The 24,108-nt window shown below is 44.7% G+C and overlaps 1 protein-coding gene across 1 annotated transcript; it reads right to left on the bottom strand.

The window, feature by feature from the left end:
- Positions 1 to 4,460: 4,460 nt before the first annotated feature.
- On the bottom strand, positions 4,461 to 9,361 carry LOC121061845 (purpurin). The gene is made up of 5 exons (XM_040541261.1): positions 9,203 to 9,361; positions 7,598 to 7,734; positions 6,021 to 6,133; positions 5,378 to 5,632; positions 4,461 to 4,471 (listed from the first exon to the last, which is right to left on the bottom strand). Exons 1-5 carry the CDS (start codon positions 9,317 to 9,319, stop codon positions 4,461 to 4,463), a joined length of 633 nt encoding a protein of 210 aa, XP_040397195.1. The 5' UTR covers positions 9,320 to 9,361.
- Positions 9,362 to 24,108: the final 14,747 nt, after the last annotated feature.

Here is a 24,108-nt window from a genome sequence, read left to right on the forward strand (position 1 = left end):
GCACAGAAAAGAAACATATAGAAAAAGTTGGTGTATGTCAGATGAAGCTTCATATCTCCTTACTTTCTAGTTACTTGTTCATGTGCTTATATTGAAAGTTAGCCTTAAAGATGCATCTGGTCTCAGAAATCAGATGAAATATTTCTTGCCTCACTGAAGTTTTACTAAGGAGTGATTGTCACATCCTAATCTGCCAACTCCTTACCTGTAAAGGTTTGTATAGAACAGAAAAAGGACATCAGAGCCTAACTGATAACTTTCCCAGTTTCAGAAAAGAGTTAGTGAGAAATTCCACCTAGATGAAGATAGTAAAATTTTATTTTAAAGTTGTTATAACTACATCTAAGTGATAAATCAGGAAATACAGCCAAATAAATGCAGCAGCTAAGACATACTGTTTTTCCAGTATGAAGAGGAACCACACAGAGAACAACCGTTAGAAATAATCAAGTATTGGTCTGTAAGAGATTTCAGTGCATCTGAAGTAGGGGAGGATACGGAAGCTTGAGAGGACAGTTAACTCTGTTAGGATGTCATATTTGCATAGTCTTCTGCTTCACAATCTTCCCACACTGGTTAGCAGAATGTAGTAGTAGTTTTCAAACCAAGGACCATGCACTACTTACAGAAATTTTATCTGCAAGGGCAGACCTAAGCATATTGTAGATGCAAATAAAAACTAGGCTCTTAGGATGCAGTCCAGCCACTTTGAAAATCTGTCAATAGCTCCCTCTTCTAGGGTTTCTACATTAAGCATCAGCCAAAGGGTGGACGCCACGGTGCTTTTTTCAGGTATTTTGCTGGCAATGGCAAATGTGCATGGAAAATAGAGCTGACCAAAAATGGTGCACTGGCTGTTCAGAAACATGATCTGAATATTCAGCAAGATTTATTTACGTTTTCTTTGCTGCTTTGGTGTGAATTTACTACCTTAAGCAAAGAGCAAGTCTAAAAATCTTCAGCAGAAGAGAGAATTTGGTGTTTCTAAGCTGGAGATTGTTTCCAACCAACAACATATAGAAGTTTTGGGCCTCTCTGGTCTTTTCTGTAACATAAGGCCTACAAAATTTCCTACTTAGTACTTGAAACTTGAGTTTTCTATAACCATCTGTCAACTGATTCTGCCTCAGAGAGCTTTCAACATTGCTTGCTTAATCCTTCAACTCTACCATCTTCTCCTTTACTGGGGCAGCAATCAGCTCCCCCTCACACATTCAGCTTTTAGAAGTGCTGGATGTGCCTAGCAGTAAGTGGAAGTAACACGTGTTTGGTGGTTCTGTACAACCAGAACAAAGGCAAGACTGCAGAGCACTCAGGTGTGTCTCTTGCTGACCAACCAATAAAAGAAACTGTAACTGCAACTGCAAAATTAGATTGTTTGTCTGCTTTTCAACAAGCAAAAGTTTTCGAGATTGTTTTGCAACTCTTTGTTAAAATGAATACAAAGGGAAAACACTTTCGAAGGCATGTTTTATATTGTCTAGTTGTGTATATATTGGATGTGTTACCATGTTTTGTGCTACACAATAAGACCAGATTTAAATCTGTGACATACATCCTGTGAAAACAGCATGTGATCATTGTGTTCTGGAAACTGCTCAGAACTCTTATGTCAACCACTTAATCATGTGAATTAAAGCCTCAGTTCTCAAGGTATAAGAGCCTGACTGGTGCAAGTGCCAGCCCTATATAGAAATGAAGCATGAAGGGAGTGTGACCATAAAAAGTCTCAAGGCTGAAGTAGGACCTTGAATGCATAGATTGCCTCAGTTATCACAGCTTGGGACACTATTCTTTAAGCCCAAAGGAAAACTGGTCTAACACAGCGTGATATCCTAGCATCAGATCTCAGGACTTGCAGTGTCCTTGCTGGGAGGAGGTGCACTGGCATGTGAAGGACAAAATCCTTGCAGTGTCCCTCCTGCTGTTGCACAGTCATAGCCTTTCTGCCAGCACCAAAGGACCTTCTGAGGACAAAACAACAGCCCTTTTCATTCGTAAACAGCCTTTTCTTTTCTCTTGTTAGTAGAAATCTGTGCAGAATGGGAAGTATGACTTGGGACATATACACACGCTTACAACCAGGAATAATAGCCTGGCTCTTATCAGCCAGCTGAAACAGCAGACAGAAGTGCGTCTGCCTCTAGACATATCCTGGATATCATATATGGAATTAAGTGGAATGAGAGAAGTGTGGCTTGGAGCAGAATGCACTCATTGCTACCTACGCCACCTTACCTAGCCTTTAATGATCCCTGCAGTGAATGGAGAGAAATGGATCCGAGCTAGTTAGCTAGCTTTGGTCTGTTTATTAACTCATCAGATCATATGTTGAGGGCCTGCACGTGGTCCTGATGGGAATGTGTTCTCCCAGTTCTTCCAAGGACAAGGCAGGTTCTTGGGGCACATGCAACTCTGTGGTGTATTCTTCTAGAATCACCACTATCCTTCTGCATCTGTGGAGGCACAATCTTGCATGACAGAGGAGGGATTTCACTGCCTAACTTATGGACTGACTATACCTAGCACAGTGAGGATGTGCTTGGTCGTGCATCTGGATCAGGCTTACTATAACCCCCATCTGCCTTGGTCAAACAGCTGCTATAACTGCAGACAATTAAAATCCCACTTCCCTAGGACTGGTAGTATTGGTCTGAATGTCTTGGCCAAAGGTCAGGCTCTTTCATATAGGGGCTGGTGTTGTCTAATCAGCTGTGATACAAGTCCTAAGTTCACAGAACTCCACCCCAATACTTCCTCACAGGAGAGGTGGACAAGTGGTGAACATTCAATCGATTCACCAACCTTGCACTTAGTCCAGCACAAAAGGCTAATACTCTTTCGACACCTGATAGTCTCAATCTGTGTGGTTTTCCTTTTGCATTGTGTGCTGCTCCTCTGCTTCTGTCCTTAGCTTTATGTGGTAGTTCAACATCTTGCTTCCCTTCAAGGTAGCTATTCTATACCAGAAGAGCGTGGAACACCTCTATCCCGTAGTTTCTCTGCTAGCTGAGAGGCTTAGGAGCCCTGCCTGGAAAAAGCAAGCTTGAGAGACCTCCCAGCAACCTGAGGATAATGTATCTGGCCCTGGAGAAGTCTTTAGTTAGTGTTTTATATCCTCCTTCCAACAGATACAGTGGATAGTCTTTGGTTGCTGTAGATAAGATCTTGCATGTTGCAGAAGCTGTTCAATGGTGTGGTGCTCTGAAGCTCTTCACTCAATATAAACCTTGTACCACATACTTTATGAAGGCCTCAAGAGCTGAGGCTGTCCAGCTTTGTATTCCCTGTGTCCTTGTGTTGCTGCCAAGCTGCAGGGTTCAGCATGGTGTTAGGTGTGTTCTGGTCTGGCAGTTTTATTCATAGGAAATATTCAGAGTAAATTTGATTGTACTACGAGTTGTGGAAACTCTTTCAAAAATGCTGACTCAGGTTACCCTTTTTCCACAAGGAGCTCTCTAGATGTTATTCTTTTGGTTCCCTCTATCTATTAAATTCTTAGCCACAAAGCCTGCCAGTGCTACATATTTCAGTTCTATAGCTCTCAGGTACTGGAGACTGGATTAGGAAGGCAGTGGGGAGTAAAATACAGTTTATGCCATTAGAAGCACAAGTAGCTGCTCATTTAAAGCAATGGCCCAGTGTTGCTGAAAGGAACATTTTGTTATACTGCATTCTAGAGTCAGGGTCTAATTAGAAGTGCTCTTAGGGGATTCAGATGTACCATAAAAAACCCTAAGACATTACCAGGCAGAAAGAATCACTTGTCAGTCTCACTTCAGAGGTGATGATCAAGAGGATTTCTTCAGAATCTGGATAGAAATGTTGGAAGAGGTACGGTGTATGTGATGGCCCTGTGGGCACCCACAAGTCCCTCACCTGGGACCTCCACCTAGGTACCCTGTGCCCATGGGCCACAAGCCCACTTCAGCTCAGCTGAGCCCAGGCCCAGGCCCCTTGGGAGCCTCGTTGCTGGTAGCTCTGCCTCTAACCATCCTCCAGTCCTGCTTCTGGCTGGAGCCACATCGCAGGCATGCCTCGGCGCTGCGCCAAGCCCTACCCTGAGCCTCACTGCCCTCATGCACTGGGTGGGCTTCTGAGGTGAACCCCATAGCTGCTGTGTTGCTGTGTGCATGGTACAGGGCAGGGACACTGCCTGGGCTGCACTGGGGCCACCGTTGGCTTCTGGCTCTCCTTCCAGGGGGGCAGTCTCACTCCTCCTGCTCCCCAGCAGCATGCAACAGAAAGCAGTTACACAGACAGGTTTTTAAAAAACATTTATTGACAAATGCCACTTGAAAATTCAGACACCAATACTGTATTGCACAGTTTACGAAATCCCCAATATTTTCATGTGCTTTTCGGAAAAACACACTAGAATTTATTTAATTAGCTGAGTGGCAACTTCAGGACCAAGGGGTCTGGTTTCTGTGCTTAAGGATAGAATCAGAAGAGTGCTTTTAGCAGGCCCCTGCAAAGAAAGAAAAGGAAACTTCAGTCCATGTAAGTAAATTTGCAAAGTGCTGTAAAGTCCTTTTTGTATCAGGTGAAACTAGCTACCACATTGCAAGGGTACTGCTGATTCATAGTAAAAGATTAGGATAAATTGCGTTATTCTGTGCCAGTCATCTCATCTTTTGCCAGTCCCAGATGGCCATGATTTTTTGGCCTGGCTTGGGCTTATCCATGCAAGGCCTTGTGTGTGCAAATGGTGTGGGTGCTAAGCTGCCAACAAGAAGAGACATTCCTGCCTCCAGCATAGCCCTGGAAACTTATCTGCTCACATCAGGAACAGCAGATGAGCTAGAAGATGAGCTTCCACAACTCCAGAAAAAAAGTGTCCTCAAAATAGGCTCTAGGCATGCTTTGTTTGCATGCATGTGGAGCAAGTGCTGACTTCCACCACCTGCAGACACAGTCAGAACTGCTGCTCACAGCCCCTAATCTCCGCTATTCCAACAGCCCAGGACACAAATCGTGGTGGAGCTAAGGAGAGCAAGGGTGCTCCTTCCTGCAGACAGCTTTCCCTCCTTTTTCTGGTGGACAGTGCACACACCTGAAGTAAGATGCTGCTATTTGGGTGGCCGAGCCAAACATGTCCAAGTCCAGAAACACCAGGCTGTTGCACCCCAACCTATCTGCTAGTGAAACAAAGAGCTGATCTTCCTTTGGTAGTGTGCCAGCATCAGCACACAGGATTCCTACAGGAGGGAAACTTAAGGCTGCAGGACAGGCTCTCTCCCTGCCATAGGCTTGGCTTTTAAAGCTATTTTCTTATTAGATATAGATATAAGGTTAAAAGGTTGCCAAATGAATGTAACTTGGCTTGTTACGGTTCTGTTGCATTTACGGCAAATGCAGTCACCTCCCCTACAACCATGCAGCCTTTTCAGCGAGTGTGCGGAGCAGCTCGAGGTACCTGACTGAAGCACAGGCTGGAACTGGCCAGACATGCAGATTTCCTCCTGCTTCTGGCGCACAATGCGCTGGATGGCGGGGGGCAGGCCACGGGGGTTGCGAGAGAAGATCAGGGAGTAGCCATCGTCACAGGAGCCATCCTCCTTTAGGCTGCGGCAGGCGTAGGTGATGGCGTAGTTGTCATAGTCGGTGTCAATCACCCAGTAGTTGTCCCCTGAAACACCAGAGCACATGTGTGTCACCGTGGACAAAACAGACCAAAGGTGGCATGCGCCATCCAGCAGAGAGAGGCCTCACTTCGGCACAGGGCAGGGGCAGCCTCCCCAAGCATCTAGAGCCACCCCCCGCCTCCAGCAGATCTCCACACGGTGTGTCCCACGTCCTTGTGGTTCCCCACCTTGCTTTGTTTGTTTTCACACTTGGTTAATAGTGTTAGCACGACTAGGACTTTTCAGGTTTTCAGTGACAAAAATCCCTTGTTTCTTGCCTGGGTGCACTCTGAGCTCAACTCTTTTTTCCTGCTCATGTGCTGAAAACACACAGATCCAGGCAGCAGTTAGCTACGGGCTAGCCCAGGGAGGAGGCAGGAGGAGTTCACTCACCACCACTGGACAGGTAGCTTGCCAGGCCCTGGTATGTCATGTACATTTTTGCTGGAGTGGTTGGGTCCGGCACGGTGTACTGAGCGGCCATGTCAGCACAGATCACCCAGAACCTGCAAGGAGATCGGGGGGACTGAAGACAAAACTCACCAGTGGGGTGCACCCCACTGGGGACTGGGCAAGCACCAGGCCAAGCTCAGCGCAACAGCCTAGGGCATGTTGTTAATGCAAAGTCACTGTTTGTCATGAAGTACAGCGTGTTTTTGATCCCCATCAGTGCCAGTGCCTTGCTCCCGCCTCCCCTGTCCTCCGCAGTGCCACCGTGTGTCTGGGGCCAGACTCTGACCTTCCTGCAGCCCAGCAGGCTTCCGACCACCTGTTTGAGCACAAGCAGGCAGCCACCAAGCAGGATGATGGACGTTTTTTGACTCCCTGCTGGCAGCAGCTTGCAGAGTGAGCTGATCTGCTTTGGGGCTCCTTTGGGAACCCGGTGGAGGCTCTCTCCTTACCCAATCCTCCTTCTATCAGCACAGGGGTGCCTGTTACATACACAGAAACAAGTGCAGGCTCTCTGCTGTCTAAACCAGTCAAAAGCCTTCACACAGGCTATGAGGACCCTGTACCTTCCTGAAGAGCTGGTCTTCTTTATTTCCTCTAATGAATCTTGTTTGCACTTGCTTGCTTGGAATATCACCCATGCATGGTACGGCGAGTGTTACCTGGGTTTGTGAAGCAATGGGAGGATATTCATTTGCTTTCTAACAAGGGATGTGCTTCCTTTTTGCCCTGCTTTTAAAATAAATATCTGGCAGACTTGAGATCCCACCTGGTCCCTGAAGAGTCCTTTCAGGAATCTTCCCACCCAAATAGCAAATATATGTTTCCCTGTCTCAAATATCCTGGAGTGCTGTGCTCATAAAATAAAACTAAGGTTTGCAGCCACATACTCTCCCCTATTATACATGCAGTCAAGCAGTTTTTGGTAGTTAATGCAGAACAGAAGTAGTGATAGCCTGTTGGAGACTCCAGATTGTCTTTTCCATACCCAGAAAGCTATTTAATCCCTTTGCATGCTATAATCCCTTACAGAAACTATGACTGACAAGCGAAACTCTTAAGCTTCCTTCCATCTGTCTGTTCAGGAATTGCAGAGGTATCCAAGAGTTAACCGAGTGTTTTCCTCCGAAGTCCATCCAAAACTGTGTTGAAAACACTGCAAGAGCTATGCTCGCTCATGCTCATTTCCATCCCCTGAACCTCTCTGTGAAATCAAAGCTGTGGTGCACTCATCTACCTGCAGTATTTGCTAGCTCTTCTTTCAGATGCAATTTACTTACCTAACTGCTCCATATTCAAGATTTGACTTTATAATTGAACTGGCAGTTACGCAGGAGTTTTGTGATGGACCCAGACCAGAACCAGGGTGAGAACCAGCCCAGACTCAAAAGTGTAACCTCAAAAGTACAGACTTGACTGAGCTTTCCTGTTTGACAAAGATAACCTGGTCATGTTGTGCTCTTATCCCCACCTCTCGTACCTCATGACAGCTGCTAGAGATGAAAGTCAAGAAAGCTCACCCAAAAAGCTTCACTCGGCCCTTGGAAGATGCTGTCATTGTGCCATCTTCCTCAACGGTGTATTCAGCAGAGATGTTGTCCTGAAGGAAAAGGCCTTCTGGATCCTTCTTGGCCAGGGCATACCATTTCCCTGCATACTAAAGTGGAAGGTTATTACTATCTGGATTAACCACCATAGCAAGATTAGAAAAAAAAAAAAAAAAAAGCATTTCTGTAAACACTGTGCCCTTCTAACTACCCATTACCTGGCCTATGGATAAAGTCTGAGTTTGGGTAGGTATGTCCCACACAGGTCCTGCTATGCGGTGTGGTAAACCCTTGCCTCTGTGCACCAAGGAATGGATCTAGCAGCTCTGCATTTCAATATCCACTTGTTCTATCACTTGAGACAAGCCTGTCACAGCAACCCAACTCTGAAAGCTTCTCCCACCCTGAAACGCCTGCCGTGAATCAGGCCAGTTCTCTGTTCCCATTCAAACCCTGGCTTTTCTATGGAAGGTGCCAACGATGACACCAAAATGCAGCCACAGAGGCATTAGCATCCTGCCTGAGCCACTTTGGTGGCTGCCAGGGGCCAAAGTTGATCTCTGACAGTTCAAACGGTCTACCCAGTGAAGCAGAAAATGATATGTGCACTATGAAGAGGAAAGGATGTGCTGGGGAGACCAGCAGCTGAGAGGGAATGAAATGAGATTAAGAAAATTCCTAGGGAAAAAAATAAATAAAAAAAGAAAGAACAAAAATAGTTCCCTGAAAATGTAAAACCAATATCTAGTAAAATGAAAAGAATATATAAATAGGTCAGTGACAGGCATGAATGCCATCAAGAGCTAATATTATCAGTAGAAATACTGGGGAAAGCAGAAATTAGCTGTGTTAAGTTTGACTGTCCAGTAAAGGTACCGAAATCTGGCAAGTTACATGCTGAGGTCTGAAACAGCATGTGTAATTCCTAAATACAAGGCCCTCAGAAGAACTTAATTTTTTAAAAACCCTCTCCAGATGTGCTTTTTTCCAGCAACACCAATTTTATGCAGAGCAAAGGCTGCAGCTGGAAGTGTTGCTGGTAGGGGTCCAGCAACACGGGCACTGGCACAGCTGGCACTGGTCCTGTCCTGCACCAGGTTAGCCCATACTTCCTCCTCGGTGATAGGCAAATTAAGTGCTGTGTTTAAAACAAAAGTCCTGTGCACAGGTTATCCAGCCAGCCAAATTTTCAGCTTGCTGCGACTCCCAGGAATGGCCTGCAGTGGACGCAAGTCCCCCAGGGTACCCGTTTGGGCTTTGTCTCTGATAGGGATCTAAACTGTTTCATCTCTGTGACTGCTCAAAACCAAGATCTCCACTGAATTTCAGCTAGCAGAAGATTATGTCTAATAGTGTGACATCCCTGATCTGTGAGGGCAGTTTTACCACAGTGCTCAGGAGGTAAAGCAGTAGCAAGATGAGCAAACTGTAGAAGCGATGTTTGAGACACAGCATGCAAAAAGTTAACTTGGTGAGGAACCCCTTTAGATTAACATAACCCATGACTTCAAAAACCAGTTCATATAGTGAAGTTTCTTTACATATTGTCTATCTACCAGATGAAGTAACCATAATTACCCTTTTTGGATCAAAATTGTCCTTCACAGAGAAAGACTCCACTGCGCAGGTCTGAGCTAGGCTATATTCGATAGTGGAGAGGATCGATGCCAGGAAAACATACTGTGCGTACTTCATTCTGCAAGACAAAAGCAAACATGCGGAGCTTTATTTCATGCAGTAAATGTGGATAGTTAACGCTGTACCTACAGATACATTCTCCTCATTATAAAACTAGTTTTCTTCCACACTGAATAGAGTACTGCTTTCTGTCCCGAGAAGCTTGGTCATTGTGGAGCCTGACTCCAGACAAATTTGAGTTTTGGTGGTAATTACTTTGCAAGAAAATTTTGCTTGACAGTAGTAGCACTGCAGATTATGACATTTTTACATTATAAATCAAGCCAGACACTGGGTAAGGTTGTTAAGAATTGAAAGAAATTTGAAATTTTTTGATTTTTTATATTGACAACAATAATAATGTTTTGATGTGTTCCGGCATAGCATAGCATACCATAGGTTGGAAGGATGCTATTTCATAGCGAGTGCCCACGTCACTGAGAAACTAGCAAAGCTGTGTTCTTTATGATCAGCTCTTGTCACTACATCAGGCTTCTCCTAGCAAAATACATCTTAGTGTTATTTACCCTTGCACTATTTTCCCTACAAACATAACAAATAATACTCAGTTTCTGGAGGCTTGATCTGCCATTGCAGCGCAGCCACCAGATGGCCATGGTTGTATTCACATCCCAGGGTATTCCATTTTCATCCATACCCCAGCATATTTTTTTCCCAGCGTTTGGGAAGAAAGAGCATATACACTCTTGCAGAGTACTTGACCCTGAATACCTGTTCTGATGCAAAAATAAAACACAGTTACCTGAATCTTGCCTTCAACATCCAAGCTGAACTACAACTCAGGAATTCCAAACACCCAAGCAGCTACTCTGTTCCCAGCTTCTGCTACACGAGCTACACTTTCCTACTGCAAGAGATGCTAATCTGGCCCACTTCTGCTGAGGAGAGACGTACCTGTCGGGTAGAGGTGCTGGAGATCCCCGAGACTACTCTGCACCAGTCTTTGGGATGCAGTCAGCAGGAGAGTTTTGTGTCAATTGCCCTCCAGCTGCCTTTAAATAATTAATCTGCAAAGTCACTAATTGGTTATTTTTGCTCGTGTGCCTGAATAAAATGCTTAATCTGGATAATCCATTATGTAAAAACCAACTGTAATCCTCACACTGGTGGGTCTGACTGCTATACTAATACAAACACAGCTTTTACATAATGGAAAAAGCTGCCCAGAAAGCTAATAACTTTGCTGATGTGATTGTACCACACCTTTGTCTCATTGAAATCTTTCTGCTTCTTACACGTGTTGGGAGAATAAGCACAGAGCACTAATCGGAAACTCATGGACCATACATGCCCATCTGCATAGGCATGTGTTCATTTTTAACGGCTTCCATGGGACAGACAGATCATTAGCACTTCCAATATCTGCATCATCAAATGAAGATGATCCCTGCTAGACAGATATTATGCATTATCTGCTGAAAACAGACAAAAACAAACAAAAACACAAGAAGTGCAAAAATAAAGATTTTTGCCTTCATATTCACATCAAAATCTTGGAATGCCCAGTACGTCTATACAGTGAAACATCTTTATACACTTTCTTCCCAACTTGCCAACATTTCCAGTTACATAAATGACATAAATGTCACAGCCCTCTCCTTCCCATGATGCTCTTCCTAGTTGCTTTCCATGGGGGTGCAATAAGGAACAAAAGGAAAAATAAAGTAAAATAAAATAAAACAAAACAAAACAAAACAAAACAAAACAAAATAAAACAAAATAAAACAAAATAAAATAAAATAAAATAAAATAAAATAAAATAAAATAAAATAAAATAAAATAAAATATAAAATAAAATAAAGAAAGAATGCAGAAATGGCTAGGCTAGGAAAAAAAATGTCAGTAAACACTGCCTGCCATTCTTTCAATTTCCCAAACTCATCAAAACATTTCCCCAGCTGCACAGGCTCTCCATGGCTCTTCCAACCCCGGGTCACCTGGATGGAGATTAAAGACTTCAGACACTCACTTAGGAGTTGCCATCACTGGTGGCTACTTCTCCCACTGGGCTGATGGGTGCCACGAAGCCTTGGACATCCTCACTAGGGGTGACTGTATTTGCTATGGACTAAGCCCTGGGAGTTCTGAATCTCCTGGTACTGTTCAGCAGCCTGGACACTGATAGTAAGGGTAAAGCTTTCTGGGTGTGTTGGTCTTGTTGCAGAGATTGCTTGCAGTTGCTTGCCCAGAACCCTTTGGCTGGTGTGTACTAGGAAGGACAGTGCCAGCTTGCTGCCAGGGGAAACTTTGTTTTGGCCTTTGTGCAGCTTCCACTTACATGTTAGATGGAGACAATGATACTTTGCATCTGTAGTGTGGTGGAGTGACTGAGTGTGCCTTGTTTTTCCAAGTGAGCAGAATGAAATCGTCTTTCAGTGTCTGCTTTGCAAGCAGACCCTTCACAAGCACGTCCTACATAAAAAAGCAGAAGTCTGCTTTTTGTTTTTGTTAAAAACAAAAGACTGGATTAAACAAAAATTGGCTTTGGAGCCAATCATAGCCAGTGATGTGGTAGGGAAAGAAAGCAGAGGAGTACTCCATGGCTAGGAGTACACCCTGGCCCTTGGGTGGTGAAGACCTTGTGCAGAAGCACTTGGTGGGACATCACCTTCACATCTCCAAACACCACCACCAGGTCTGTACTTGATCCCTGCCCCAGATATGCACACACAGGGTATTGGCAGCTGCCAATAAAATGTCTGCAGGAGCTACTAAAATACTGTCTGCAGAATTTTCTGTTATTACAGGCAATTGCCCTTCCCACAAAATGGTGACAAAGGTATTGTCTCCTGAAAATGAGATTGGGAGGCTGTGTGGTGAGCTGGGAAGCAGAACACGGTGGTGCTGAAAGTGTTGTGGCCTCAAAGGCATCCTGGACAAGTTCACAGGGGAGTGACCCTCTAGAGACTGGTGGGTACCTAAAACCTGATCCTGGGTGAGGAGCAGGACAGGGCTTTGCTCCTCAGCACTGGTGGGAAGGGGAGAGCTGACGGAGCACTTGGGGGTGGTCAGCTTTATGAGCGATGGTCCCTTCTTCTCCCTTTGGTTGTTTGTGTCTGGGTTTATCCATGGACACCGGGACCTGGAGATGTGGGGAGATGACACGTGCCCAGCTGCTGCAGCAAGGCACGGGGCGCCTCATGACCTGGGCAATGTGGATCTACCTTGTCCTGCCTGGACCCTTGGCCTGTTTTTCTAGAAAGATGCCAAATGGCCGTTTGCCGAACTAATCCTTCAGCTGCAGCTGTCCGCTCGCCATATGTACTGTGCCCTGGGGATCAGCGGGGTACCTGAAGGGATTGCACAGGGCTGGCAGCCTCCAGCACCGAGTGTGAAGGTAACCAGCTCTGTTAATTCAGGAACAGCTCATTACCTGCGGCCTCATGCACATGCCGTGCTGCCCAACTTCAGTTTCCCTGGGACACGCTCCATGTCTTCCCATCTTGCCCACCAGCAGCGCTTGCTACATTTAGGAGTGGAAGGAAGATCAACAGAATGCTTGAAATGCTTGGCCACAAGCATTGTGTGACAGGAGGAGTAAGTTCTTGAACTGCTTTAAGAGGGCTGGGTGCCCACCAGCTTTTCAGAGGAACTTACCCTGAAGCATCTGAGCGCAGAACTGTTCTTTTCCACGCCAAAGTGGTGAGTTGAGAGAGAATGAACTACAGTGTTTTCTGTAAATTAGAAGGGCTTTAAAACACTTATCACTTCATCTGTTTCCAACAAAACAGATTAGTTTATGTCCCTGTGAGACACAGGTGACACTTGAAGCCATGCTTAGGTGACCACTTAATCCCTTGGAGATTATAGACATGCTAATAATAGCTGATCACAGCACAAGATTTTGGTTGGTGACCATAACATCTGTCACTCCATTATTTGCTGTTTGGAGAAAGAAGGAAACAAAATCAAACTAAACTTCATTTTTACAGTATTATGGTAGTTCATGCTGGGCATAGAAAAATAAAAGTAAGAGGGGAAAAGCATCTAAGTATAATCCCAGGCCTGTTAGATCTGATGTAACATGAGAAGGATCTTATAAAAACAGAGGTACACTGGAGGGTCTGGTTATCAGTGAAAGATAGCCAAGAGCCTGTTCCAGGACTGCTCACCAAAACTATCTGTTTTTTTGTTTTATGTAAGAGGTGCTCAGACCAAATAAAACCCGTGTCCAGTCTACAGGACTCAGCCCAAGAGTAGATGGTAGCTCGAAATGCCTGCAGTAAAACTGGAGTGCAGGTGAGATGATTACTGTCATCTTCTGCCCTATCCTATGAAATACAGAAGCAGCAGTTTGGGTTTTCCTATCCTAGCAGCCCCCCTTCTTATACCTTATTATTGGAATAAGCATTGGGTAAACTGCTCTGGGAATTACTGCAATTGCACTGCTGGCTCAGATTTAGCAACATGTGCTAGCTCAGCAGCCGATGGCACATTCTGAGATCTCTAAATAGCCTCCTGCACCAGGCCTTAACTTCCCTGCTGTCCAGCAGGCAATCAAGTTGTGGGCTTGTTTACCAACATGCTGGTGAACAACTATATGCAGGTGCATTTTGAGTTGCCCTTGACAGATACAGTGGTGGTTATTGCACTGTAAGTCGTGAGGATTTCCTGCTGTAGCTTCAGGTCCAGTTCATGCTGTTACAGATTCAGGGCTTCCTTCTTGGGTGTTACACACCTCTTGTCTGCACCCATATCCCCACCCCAGGTCTGCCAAGGCCTGAGAGGGCAGCGATAGTCTGCCCTACTGCCTCACCCAGGCAGGAGGCAGGAGAATCAAGGCTTCCCTGTGCCAGCAGAACACGCGAAGGCCATTGGCTGGGGACTTCTCGGTTTCCGTGACTTCTGCTCAGAAATGCTGATCTTTTCCTACAAAGACAGTGGTGCAATATCAATGACGGGAAAATCACTTGAAGTTTGTCCCTCTGTGATTCAAGGGTAAGGTTCTTGGGTGTGTTGCATCATTAGATAAAAAAGCAGCATAAATCACTGCCTTATGACTCGTAAGGCGCCATTTAAATACCTCACTGCTTTAAATGACATAAACTGAATGGCACCTTTCCCTTCTAGAGTATGATAATGGCATTCTTGCTAAACATATTGACTGGTAGTTTATAGACCAGGGGCTTGTTTGCTGCTGTGCACATGACACAGCCCAGGCAGAGACAGAATCACACATCCCCCCAGCTGGCAAGCAAGAACAGAGGGCACGGAGGAGCCAAGAAGTCCCAGCTCCCCTGCTGCAATGGGTGCTTGGCCCTGGGGCTGTCCTCCTCCGTCCTGCCTGTCCCCTTTGCTCTGCATCCCTGGGCTGCAAGGGATGAAGGGAAGGCATTATGCCCCACCACCATTCCTCCTCGCACACCACTAACCAAAAAGGTGTAACTTGAATTTGAAAGCCACGCAGGGACATTTGCTTTTTCCTTGCAGCTAGCGCAAACTTCTTGTGACCTTAGAGGGGCCATTTCTCTTAGACCTGCTGCCAGCAGGCAGATGAGACCCAAATGCTTGTGTACTTCCTTTCCAAGGCTGCATTGCAGTTAGTATCGTATTCAACATGATCATTGCCTTGTTCTTCTTCTAATTGCACTGCCTTGCTGAAACAGGCCTGGTTGGACTTTTCTCACTTTACTCATGCTTCAAGAGCACAGTCTCAGTGGTGGTTTCATCAGGGACAATGTGGAGGGCTTGGCCTCTGTCAAAAAAGTTACAGCCTCTGTCCCAAGCCCCTCAGCCTTGGCAGCACAGAGTGAATACAGAGGTGGCTAAATCTCTCCTGAAGTGGGATGTGAACATGCAGGGATCTTCTGACCAAAGGAGCAGATCAGTTTTCGTGCCATCACCTGTTTTCTTCACAGCTGTGTGGAAGATGGTGGCAGCTTGATCAATAAAGCTGCTGGATTCCACTTCAAGTCATGACAGTACCCCTCATGGCCTCTTGCTGCTCAGAACCAAGAGACCATCCAAGCCCAGAGCAAAAACTCGATGAAAAAGACACTTTTTGACCATCAGATAAAGTTGATACATATTTTATTATTTTTATTTTATTTAATATTATATTACACCTAGCATTTGCTACTAGACTGTTCACCATAGCATGTCTACATTTACTACTACTGAACTGGGCTATTTGCATATGTTGGCAGATTTATCCATTACAGTTGCAACATCTGTTTAAAGCCACAACATTTTGTATTTTTATGTCACTGCCCCAGCTCCTGGATCATGGAGGGCACCCACTACAGCACTGCACTTTCAGGGTGGATGAGGAGGATGGTATCTGCAAACAGAAGGGGAATTAAGCTGTCTGGGCCTAAAGTCATTGCACTTGAAGACAGTCTTGGGGTATGTTAATGGCCTGATGTTTTTCTTTTCCTGGGGGGAGACAGGAGGAAAGGAGTTGTCTCCTTGATGCAGACAGTGCCTGCCACCTCACTGCACTGTTGGGTGACAGACTGGAGCTTGTTTAATCCCTGGAGTTATTCCCAGGATGCTTCCTGAAGATGAGAGGGACAGAAGGCGTGCGAATGTCCTTGAAGGTACAAAATATGTGTGTAGCATTCTAAGTCTAGTTTCTCTTCTGTTCCTGAATTGAAGAAGCTTAACATCAAAAATTCAGGAATAAATCTATGGGCTCTAACCTACTGTAAAGCACAGTCTAAGGGTAGAACATTAAAATGCTGCAGACAGCAAGTGCTGCCTCCAGATTATTCCAACAGGGTATTTACAGCTCCTTACATGGCATGCATCTGAAGGTGCTTTACAAAAGACATACTGCTGGCACAGAGCTTGAGCAGTTCTGGATAAGACAGGATGTCCATGCCAGCCCTGAAGATGGATTTAAAGGCTAAAACCAGAAGCACAAATTACCAAAGCCACGGGAATCTCTATGTGCATGCGGCCAAAGACCATTAGTCAGGCACCTGGCCTTAGTAAGTATTAAAGGACACAGTTTCCATCTGCAACAGAAGGTGGAAGCAGACTAAGGAGGAAAGGTTTAGGTCAGAGGACTTCTCTGTGCTGCAAGGAAAGGGCAGTTGTGAACATGAGGCTTAGTGAGTCACAGAGCTAGAGAATAAGCCAAAGGCTTTCACATACACCTGCATTTCAGCTTCCTCTCTCTGCTTCCTCTGTGGGAGGAAAGGGTGGCCTACATTATATTGCTTTGTAAAAGGGAAAATAACTGTGGTGGGGTTTTTTGTTCTCTTTTTGTTTTCCTAAGCTATCAAAGATGATTAAGCTAATACCGTTTTTATGGAGGGGTTTCTTTTTTTTTTCTTTTTTTTTTCTTTATTTTTTTTTTTAATTAAGCAGATGATTTTCTTTGAATCTGCAAGAACTGGGATAGGGTAAATCTTTCATGGATAGGAAACTTCAATATTTTCACCTTGGCATGCTTCTTGTCAGCTGGGGGCACTCGAGTAACAAATTGATTTATTTTACAGAGAAGTCTGAAGGTTCCAGTCAACTCTCAGGGTCCCAACATGTTACCAACTCTGGAAACTTGCAACTTGAATGCACTTGACCCAAAGACCATGTTTACATCCACTTCAGACTGAGCAACAAGAAGGACAAACTGGAAATTGCAGTATTGCTTCAAAGAGATGGTTACAAGTGCCCACTCAAAATACTATTATTATCACTGCATCAACCTCTGCTGCAGGAAGCAAACATTAAGCATTCCTCAGCCTGCAGAGAAGCGAACATTAAACATTCCTTGGCTGAAGGAGTAGGGGATGAAGTGAAAGTGAAGCCATTTTCTGTGAGTGCGTGCCAGTGCCCAGCACCATCATATCATACTGGAAAGGCCTGTCCCTGAACTGCTACCATCTTCATTACCTCAGTATGCCATGAGCCTCTTTCTAAATTCACTGGAACATATAATTCTCTGAGCATCTCCCCAGCCTGGTATAGTTGTCCTGGAGCTGTTGTGGTGAGAATTACGTGGCATCACCTGCTGCCATCTGAGCAGCCAAAAGCAAACTCTGAAACACTCCCTGTGGGACCCCTGCAGCCTTGATTTTCCTCTTCCTGACAGCCCTCTCGGCATGCAGCAAGCACCTTCATCCCCCAGATCTCTGCTGGTGACAGGCCTAGGGATTTCTCTGAACAGGTGATGCCAGAAGCAGGGGTAGCCATTTTCTGATAACTTTTACCCATGGCCCTCCTGGCTTTTTAACACTCTTTTTAGTCACTGTACTCTCTGTGCTCTACATATTCCTTCTTTAGTTTCAGTCCTTGGCTGTTTCCCCAGCTTTTGTTGGTTCATTAGCCCATTTTTTTCTTCCTTGTTATGTTGTCATCTTCTTCATTCTTTCTTTACTCTTGAATTTAGAATCACTTCTCCATATCTTCTCTGCTAGACAGTCGTATCTTCTGCCTTTTCTTTCCACTGTGGCCATGCTTTCACCAATCATTTCACTCATCTGAGGTGCTACCCTCTTGTTCTCCAGACAGCTGCAAAAATTGATTTTTTTTCTTAGAATCTCTGTTCTCTTCTTCATGACATTGGTGTTCCTTCTTAAAGTTTCATTTGTTCTAACATTGCATTTTCCCTAATTTCATACCCAGAGTATTTGGGGAAGGTGGCTGCAGAAAAAAGTGCACATAATAGAATTTGCAAAGAGTTTAATGATCTTTTTTGTTCTTCAGCTTCACAGGACATTTGAGCAAGTAAGTAATATATCTTATTTAAGTTTCAGTGATTTGTTCAAAGAGCTTTGGACAAAATTAGTCAATTGAAAGATAATAGACCCATGTAGTCTCATTGAAGAAATTACCATCTCTGATATATTGTAATGATCTTTTTTTAAATTGAGCCATCTTACCTTAAAATTAAGAGAAAGAGAATCTTTGCATGTTTGTGATGGATACGAGGAGGACAAAGACAAGAAGCCATGTCTCCAGGACATATTTGGTGGACTGACTTACTCAAGGCTTGGCCACCAGTATTCTGGCGTAGCAAAGATGCCTTTTCTCAAAGGTCTCTCTCAAAAAATATCATCCAGAGCTGCTAAATCCCAAACTGACTTATGTGATGGAGTGTAAGGGAAGGGCTGCCAGTTTTGAAATCCCAGAACATGACCTGGACTGCTGGTCAGTGCAAGGGCCAGCCTCTTACACAGATCTATTCCCTTTGAGTGAAGTGTCTCCGGCATAACATCCTTCTTAACACTAGGCAATTACCATGGAAAAAAATGAGTAAATACTGCCATTCATTTTAAAACTTCGCAAGATTCTGCACACAGAGAGGTTTCTTTGTCTGATTTTGGCTTACTATTGCTTTTTTAATTTTGTGTTTTCTCTTGTTTTGCCTTGTTTTGGGCAGGGCGTCCCCGGGGCCCAGCAGGCCACGCAGGGCCCCGGGGCGGCAGGGCTGTGCTGCAGTGCCATCTAAAGGTGCCGGGGAGGACCGGGAGGATCCGGGAGGGAGGTTTCTGGGCAGGAGCCCTGAGGTTTTGGTCGCCATCCCCTCGTGGGGCCGGGGAATTGGGTGGCTGTGGGCCGAGGAGCGGGTCCTGGTGCCAGAGGGGCGAGGGGTGAGGGGTGAGGGACGAGGGACGCGGCCGTCACCCTCAGTGGGCTGCGCAAGCCCGAGGCAGGAAGGCTTATTCCTGGACACAAGCAGGTGGCATGAGAATATTACTTGGTAAATCAGATAAGCTGCAATCTTGTTATGCCGACGGATGAGTGAGCCTGAAAGGTTTGAGTGTAGCTGTCAATACAGCATCCTGAAAGGATAACAGCTAATCAAATTAGCCACCCGCAGCTCCCCACCCCGCAGGCTCTTGGTTAGGAGAAAAACACTGTTCCCATGAAGGAGGGGCACAAGCGTCTTCAGACCCATCATCCCCAGCTTTTGCCATCACCCGTTCTTGCTTTATGGGTACTATCAGCTCTGTCTGCTTTGGACACAGTCCCACAAATGTCCCTAACAGCAGTATGCTTCGCATCACGCCCGCTGGATTGCTTTCCTTCACAACTGGAGCTTTCCATCGAGAGTCTGAGATACAAGTTGTTCAACGGGGAGAGATTTTATTCCAAGGGACTCCAGTTCATTTTCCCAGCTACCTGCCAAGCCCTCAGGGCAGCTTAAACGTTTGGGGTTTCTAGTAAAGGACATCCATCAACACCCAACAAGGCGGAGGTCTTATGCCGATGCTGCAATTCAGTTTTAAAGCTATTAAAAATGAATGTGTGCAACCACACGTGCTCAGATATTATTATGCTGTGAGAGCCTAGTGCAAGTTTCCTAAAATAGCAGCCTCATCCTCCTCCAAAATCCTCCATTGTCTGCCTAAGCCCAATCAAACAGCATTATCCAGATGCAAGCTTAGGCTGCATCCACCTCAATTATCATTGGTATGCCAGCCACGGTACCACAGGTTTCCCTGAAGGCCTCGAGAACACATGCAGCCTTTGAACCATGCTTTGAATTCTGAGTACATCAGTCCATCCTCCTCCAAGGGGGTTGCTCTGGCACCCCTTTGCACTGATGATTTAGATTCCCACCTGCCAACCCTACCTGGTTTCATTTACACTGCAGCACTGGCTTGGCTTAACCAATGCTACCTCAGTTTGTCCTCTTCTGTGGCTATAAACTTAAGTACTTTGGGACCTTTGTTCGTTCCCCACTGAAAATCTTATTGCCTTGTTTAGTTTCCAGCCCTGCAGCTGGAGGAAAGAACTTGAATATTCTTTGTTTGGAGCCTGGAGTGTCACTGTTGGATACTGTTTGGTTTTCTTATAAATGTTTCAAAACAAAAACATTTATCTTGCACTGAACAGAATGTTTTGTACTGAGCAAAGTGCAAAAGTTTGCCAGGTTGAGATCCAAAAGAGTGTCAGCTTTGATTCAATAAAAACAGTTTCCCCATTTGCAATTTTTCAGCTCCCAAATCAAAACCCAAAAGTGCATACAATGATTTGTATACCCCTTAAAACAGTCACCAAACCTGGTTATGTCAGCTTATGCATAAAAAATGAAGCATGGAAAACACCATATGATACCAATCTCAAAGGACCTTCTGTTCAGACACAGGGCATCCTGAACACACACTCCAGCTGCATAGATCTGTGCTGAGATATCTTTTGATGCACAGCCTGTTTATTGGGCATTGAAACAATTCAGGAAAGTGGCTATTAGCTCCCAAAGAAACATTCCTTCCACAAAACTGACCTGCTGGGACAAGGAAGGCCCACTGGATTAGGAAAATTGTCAGGCCACAGAGCTACACTTAAGTTCAGACCATCCTCAAAATCCAGGTGATAGGAAGCTTCATTCCTTTGGGATAACAGAATCCAAAATGGACTGTGTGTGATCTTACACAGTCCTTTTCCCTCCCTGTTGGTACGGGATGAAACAAAGCTGGTGTTTTACAAAATGCTGGAAGGGCTGAAGTTGATATTAGGGTGGAGGTCTTGAAAGGCAGGATGATTCTGGCTTTCATCATGAATAACCACAAAAATTACTCCCATCTGGCAGGCTTACACTGCTGCAAGGAAGTTTTTCCTGGTGTCCAAAGAATGGTTTCCTTACTTCTAACTGTCCTAAGAGGCTGTGGAGAGGGAAGGTTGGGCCCTCAGGAAAATGGTATTTCCTCCACCTATAAAAAGTTGTTTGTCCATACCTCTTCCAGCAAGCTGGCGTCATTTTGTGTGCATCACTTGTGGCATGTTTATTTGGAAAAGGATGGCATCTCTCTTTCTAGAGGTATCTAAGAGAAGATGAGAGTCATCTCTTTCAGTGTTTCACTATTCCCACTGTTGTGGAAGCCATTCCAATGCAGATCTGATATCTTCTCCTGTCCTTCATGACCACGAAGAACAGGCTGTTTCCTCTGTCTTGGCAGTAGCCTTTTATACATTTATACATATACTGTTTTGTTTAAAAAAGAGATGACTCAAAAGAGACATGACAAACCTCAATCTTTACTCAGAGGTCACATTTTCCCAGTCTTCCAGGTAACTTATCTATTTTGTACAAGTTGGTAAAATGTGTTACACAAAAGAAGTTTCCTTCTAATAGATGCATATCCCTTTCTGCACATCAGTGTTCACATGTGTTCAGCCTGTGATAAGCTCAGATAGCGGCTCAGTGCCCACCCTGAATTCAGCAGGTGACTGTTCCACATAAGCAGGGCTTTTCATGCACCCTCTGTGGGTTGTAGTCCATACCTGTTTGCAATTTATTTTAAAGATGGTGCTCAATCACATTTACAGACACCTGACCATGGCATATATGCTAATATAATACGCATTTTTCCACCCATCAGTGGAAATACTGAGATGCTTTACAGTAGGACAACCTTTGCAGAGAATCCTACTGAATGAGTTTTTACATTTCATTGCTAGTGAGCTACTAGCAATTGCTCCTCTTCTTCCAAAGAGATTTGTCACTACCTTTAAAGTATTTCATTTAAGCCTTCACCTTAAGAGAGATTATTTTGCATTTCATTTCCTGAAGCAAAGAGCTGTGACACTTGTTACTTTCCTTCTGTCCTTAGACGTCTTACTCTGGCATAGAGGAATTTTATGCTGGTTGGACACAGTTTTCTCTTGACAAAACCACACTGGATACTTCTTATCTCCTCTAGTTATTTACAACAATATATTTTTTCCTGTATTTTCTGAGATGTTATATTTAAAGCATCCTAATGGAAGATTCTCAAACTCTCTTTTTTTTCAGTTTTACTAAAAGAATAACTATGTCTAACTTTTTCTAGCAATACAGAACCTTAGAAGATCCTCCGTAAATTAACAAAAGAACATTGACAGCTCAGAGGTTATTTCATGTAGCTCTTTAAGCACTTCAGACCTTCAGTACTGTCCTTGATATCCCTACTCTTTCCAATATGGTAACTGAAAATGCTCATTGTCCTTCATGTTCCTAATTTCATCTAATTTTGCATCCTGGCCTTTCTGGCTTTCCATTTTTTTACTGATTCATGGTATTTTTATACACATCTCTTAAGATTAACTCTTAGCATATGGTAATATGCTCTTTCTAACAAGATTAACAAAACGTCCAATTTCAAACTCTCAATTCATGGTCTCACTCTCTTAAACTGTCTCCCACCTTCAAGTTCTCTGATAGTTCTTCCCCTTGACTCCAGTCAAAAGAAAACTCCCTCCTGCTCTTTCTGCCACCCTCTGTAACCAGAGAACTACTGTAACATGGAAGACCTTACTGGACAGCCTACGACCTGTTGCGTTCCCTGCAGATGTCAGGCAATTAAAATTTCCCATTGCTACAGGGTCCTGTGCTTGTTGCTTGCAACAAGACTCCATCCTCTTCCATTTTGGAAATCTGGAGCAGCCCCCCACCATGCTAGTGCTGAGATGGTTCTTGTCCCTCCATTGAATGTGGTCATTGAAGGCAACATGTGCACCCCTGGAACATACCACCTAATGCAACAGTCTTCTTGAGAAACAATTATGTTTTAATATCCCGGCTATGTGAACTACTGCAGCAAATCTCTGCCATGCTAGCATAAAGGTGTCTAAGACATTCAACCAGCTGATCCAACAACTTACTGCATCTCCATTAATCCAGGGAACTGAAAGAGGAAATAGGAAAAAAAATGAGATTATAAATAACAAATTTTTAGGTCTTTATTCCAGCATCCACTGTTCTGCCTGTAATCTTCTGAAAGGATTTTTCTCTTAACCACCTTCCCCTACACTTCTGTTTGCACACCTCTGTGGGAAGATGCTAACCTCCTCTTTCAGAGTTGGAGAGGTACTGATCAGCATCTAGCTAATCTGTCCTCGCTGCTGATGGGAGATAAGGTCCTCCCCATCTGCCCTCTTCCTGAGCTCCAGACCCACGTGCATATGCATTTATAATATGACTGCCTCTTCTCCTTCTCTTGTCACCCTCCTTCTAGGCACCCACAGTCACTTTTGGGCTCTTGTGCACTCTTGGCAGTAGTTCCAACATTCATCTGGGCAGGCAGCCTGGACCTTTTCTCCTGGTGCACGTGAGCCTTGGCTATCTTCCAGTAATGTGGAGAATTTAGGATGTTGATTCCCCTTTCTCCCCACAGATGAAGACCCTGACACATTTTTCAATTTTCCTGTAGAGCAGTGGCTTGTGTGGCTTTTGCCTCAAAAGCCTTGGCTGAAGCATTCAGGATTGGTGCCTTACAGCATCTATAAAAATACAGATTAACCTTTACAGCAGCAGATAAACATGCAATAAAGGTAGCCCTAAAAGAGCAGAATTATCTCACTGTTTTTGTTTTTTTGTGAAGGATGTGCTTCATACCACTGCATCTAGACCTTGCATGACTGGGGAAGTTCCCACTGCTAGATGAAACCCAGGGATGCAAGTCCAGCACCCTGCAGCTGTAGAGGTTTTTCAGGCCCACTGCTACTGCTTGGACAAGATGAGCTCAGGGAGATCTGTGGCTGATTGTGGCCTAGCTCAACAAGAACATCTGACTGCAGTGGGCTTAGGAAAGCCTCTCACACAAGTAAGAGTTATGGCATGGCCTGGTCAATGAAGGTGAAAATTCTAGCCCACACTTTAAGGAATTCAGGGATCTATCTGCCTAAGCCTACGCTCTTGAAGGCATCTTGTGTTTTCAACGCAGTTAAATGAATAGATCAGCTCATGTGCCTCTTATCTGGTGGTGCAACACAGCTGTCTGTGGTCAGAATGCAGGAAGCCGAAATCTCAAAAGGCCGGCATGAACTTTCTGTTGTACACGGGAAGCACAGCTTGCATGGAGAGCTGAAGAAGAAAGAAATGCATAGTCAGGCAGACAAATCTCTACCACACC

This window comes from Cygnus olor, chromosome Z (genome assembly GCF_009769625.2).
Source record: "Cygnus olor isolate bCygOlo1 chromosome Z, bCygOlo1.pri.v2, whole genome shotgun sequence".
NCBI classification, from domain to species: domain Eukaryota; kingdom Metazoa; phylum Chordata; class Aves; order Anseriformes; family Anatidae; genus Cygnus; species Cygnus olor.

Coding starts and splice junctions, on each gene's coding strand:
- LOC121061845 (XM_040541261.1), bottom strand. CDS start 9,319: ATGAAGTACGCACAGTATGTTTTCCTGGCATCGATCCTCTCCACTATC. Junction 7,735..9,202: donor ACAATTTTGATCCAAAAAGG/GTAATTATGGTT, acceptor CTTCCACTTTAG/TATGCAGGGAAATGGTATGC. Junction 5,633..6,020: donor AAGCTACCTGTCCAGTGGTG/GTGAGTGAACTC, acceptor CTGGTGTTTCAG/GGGACAACTACTGGGTGATT.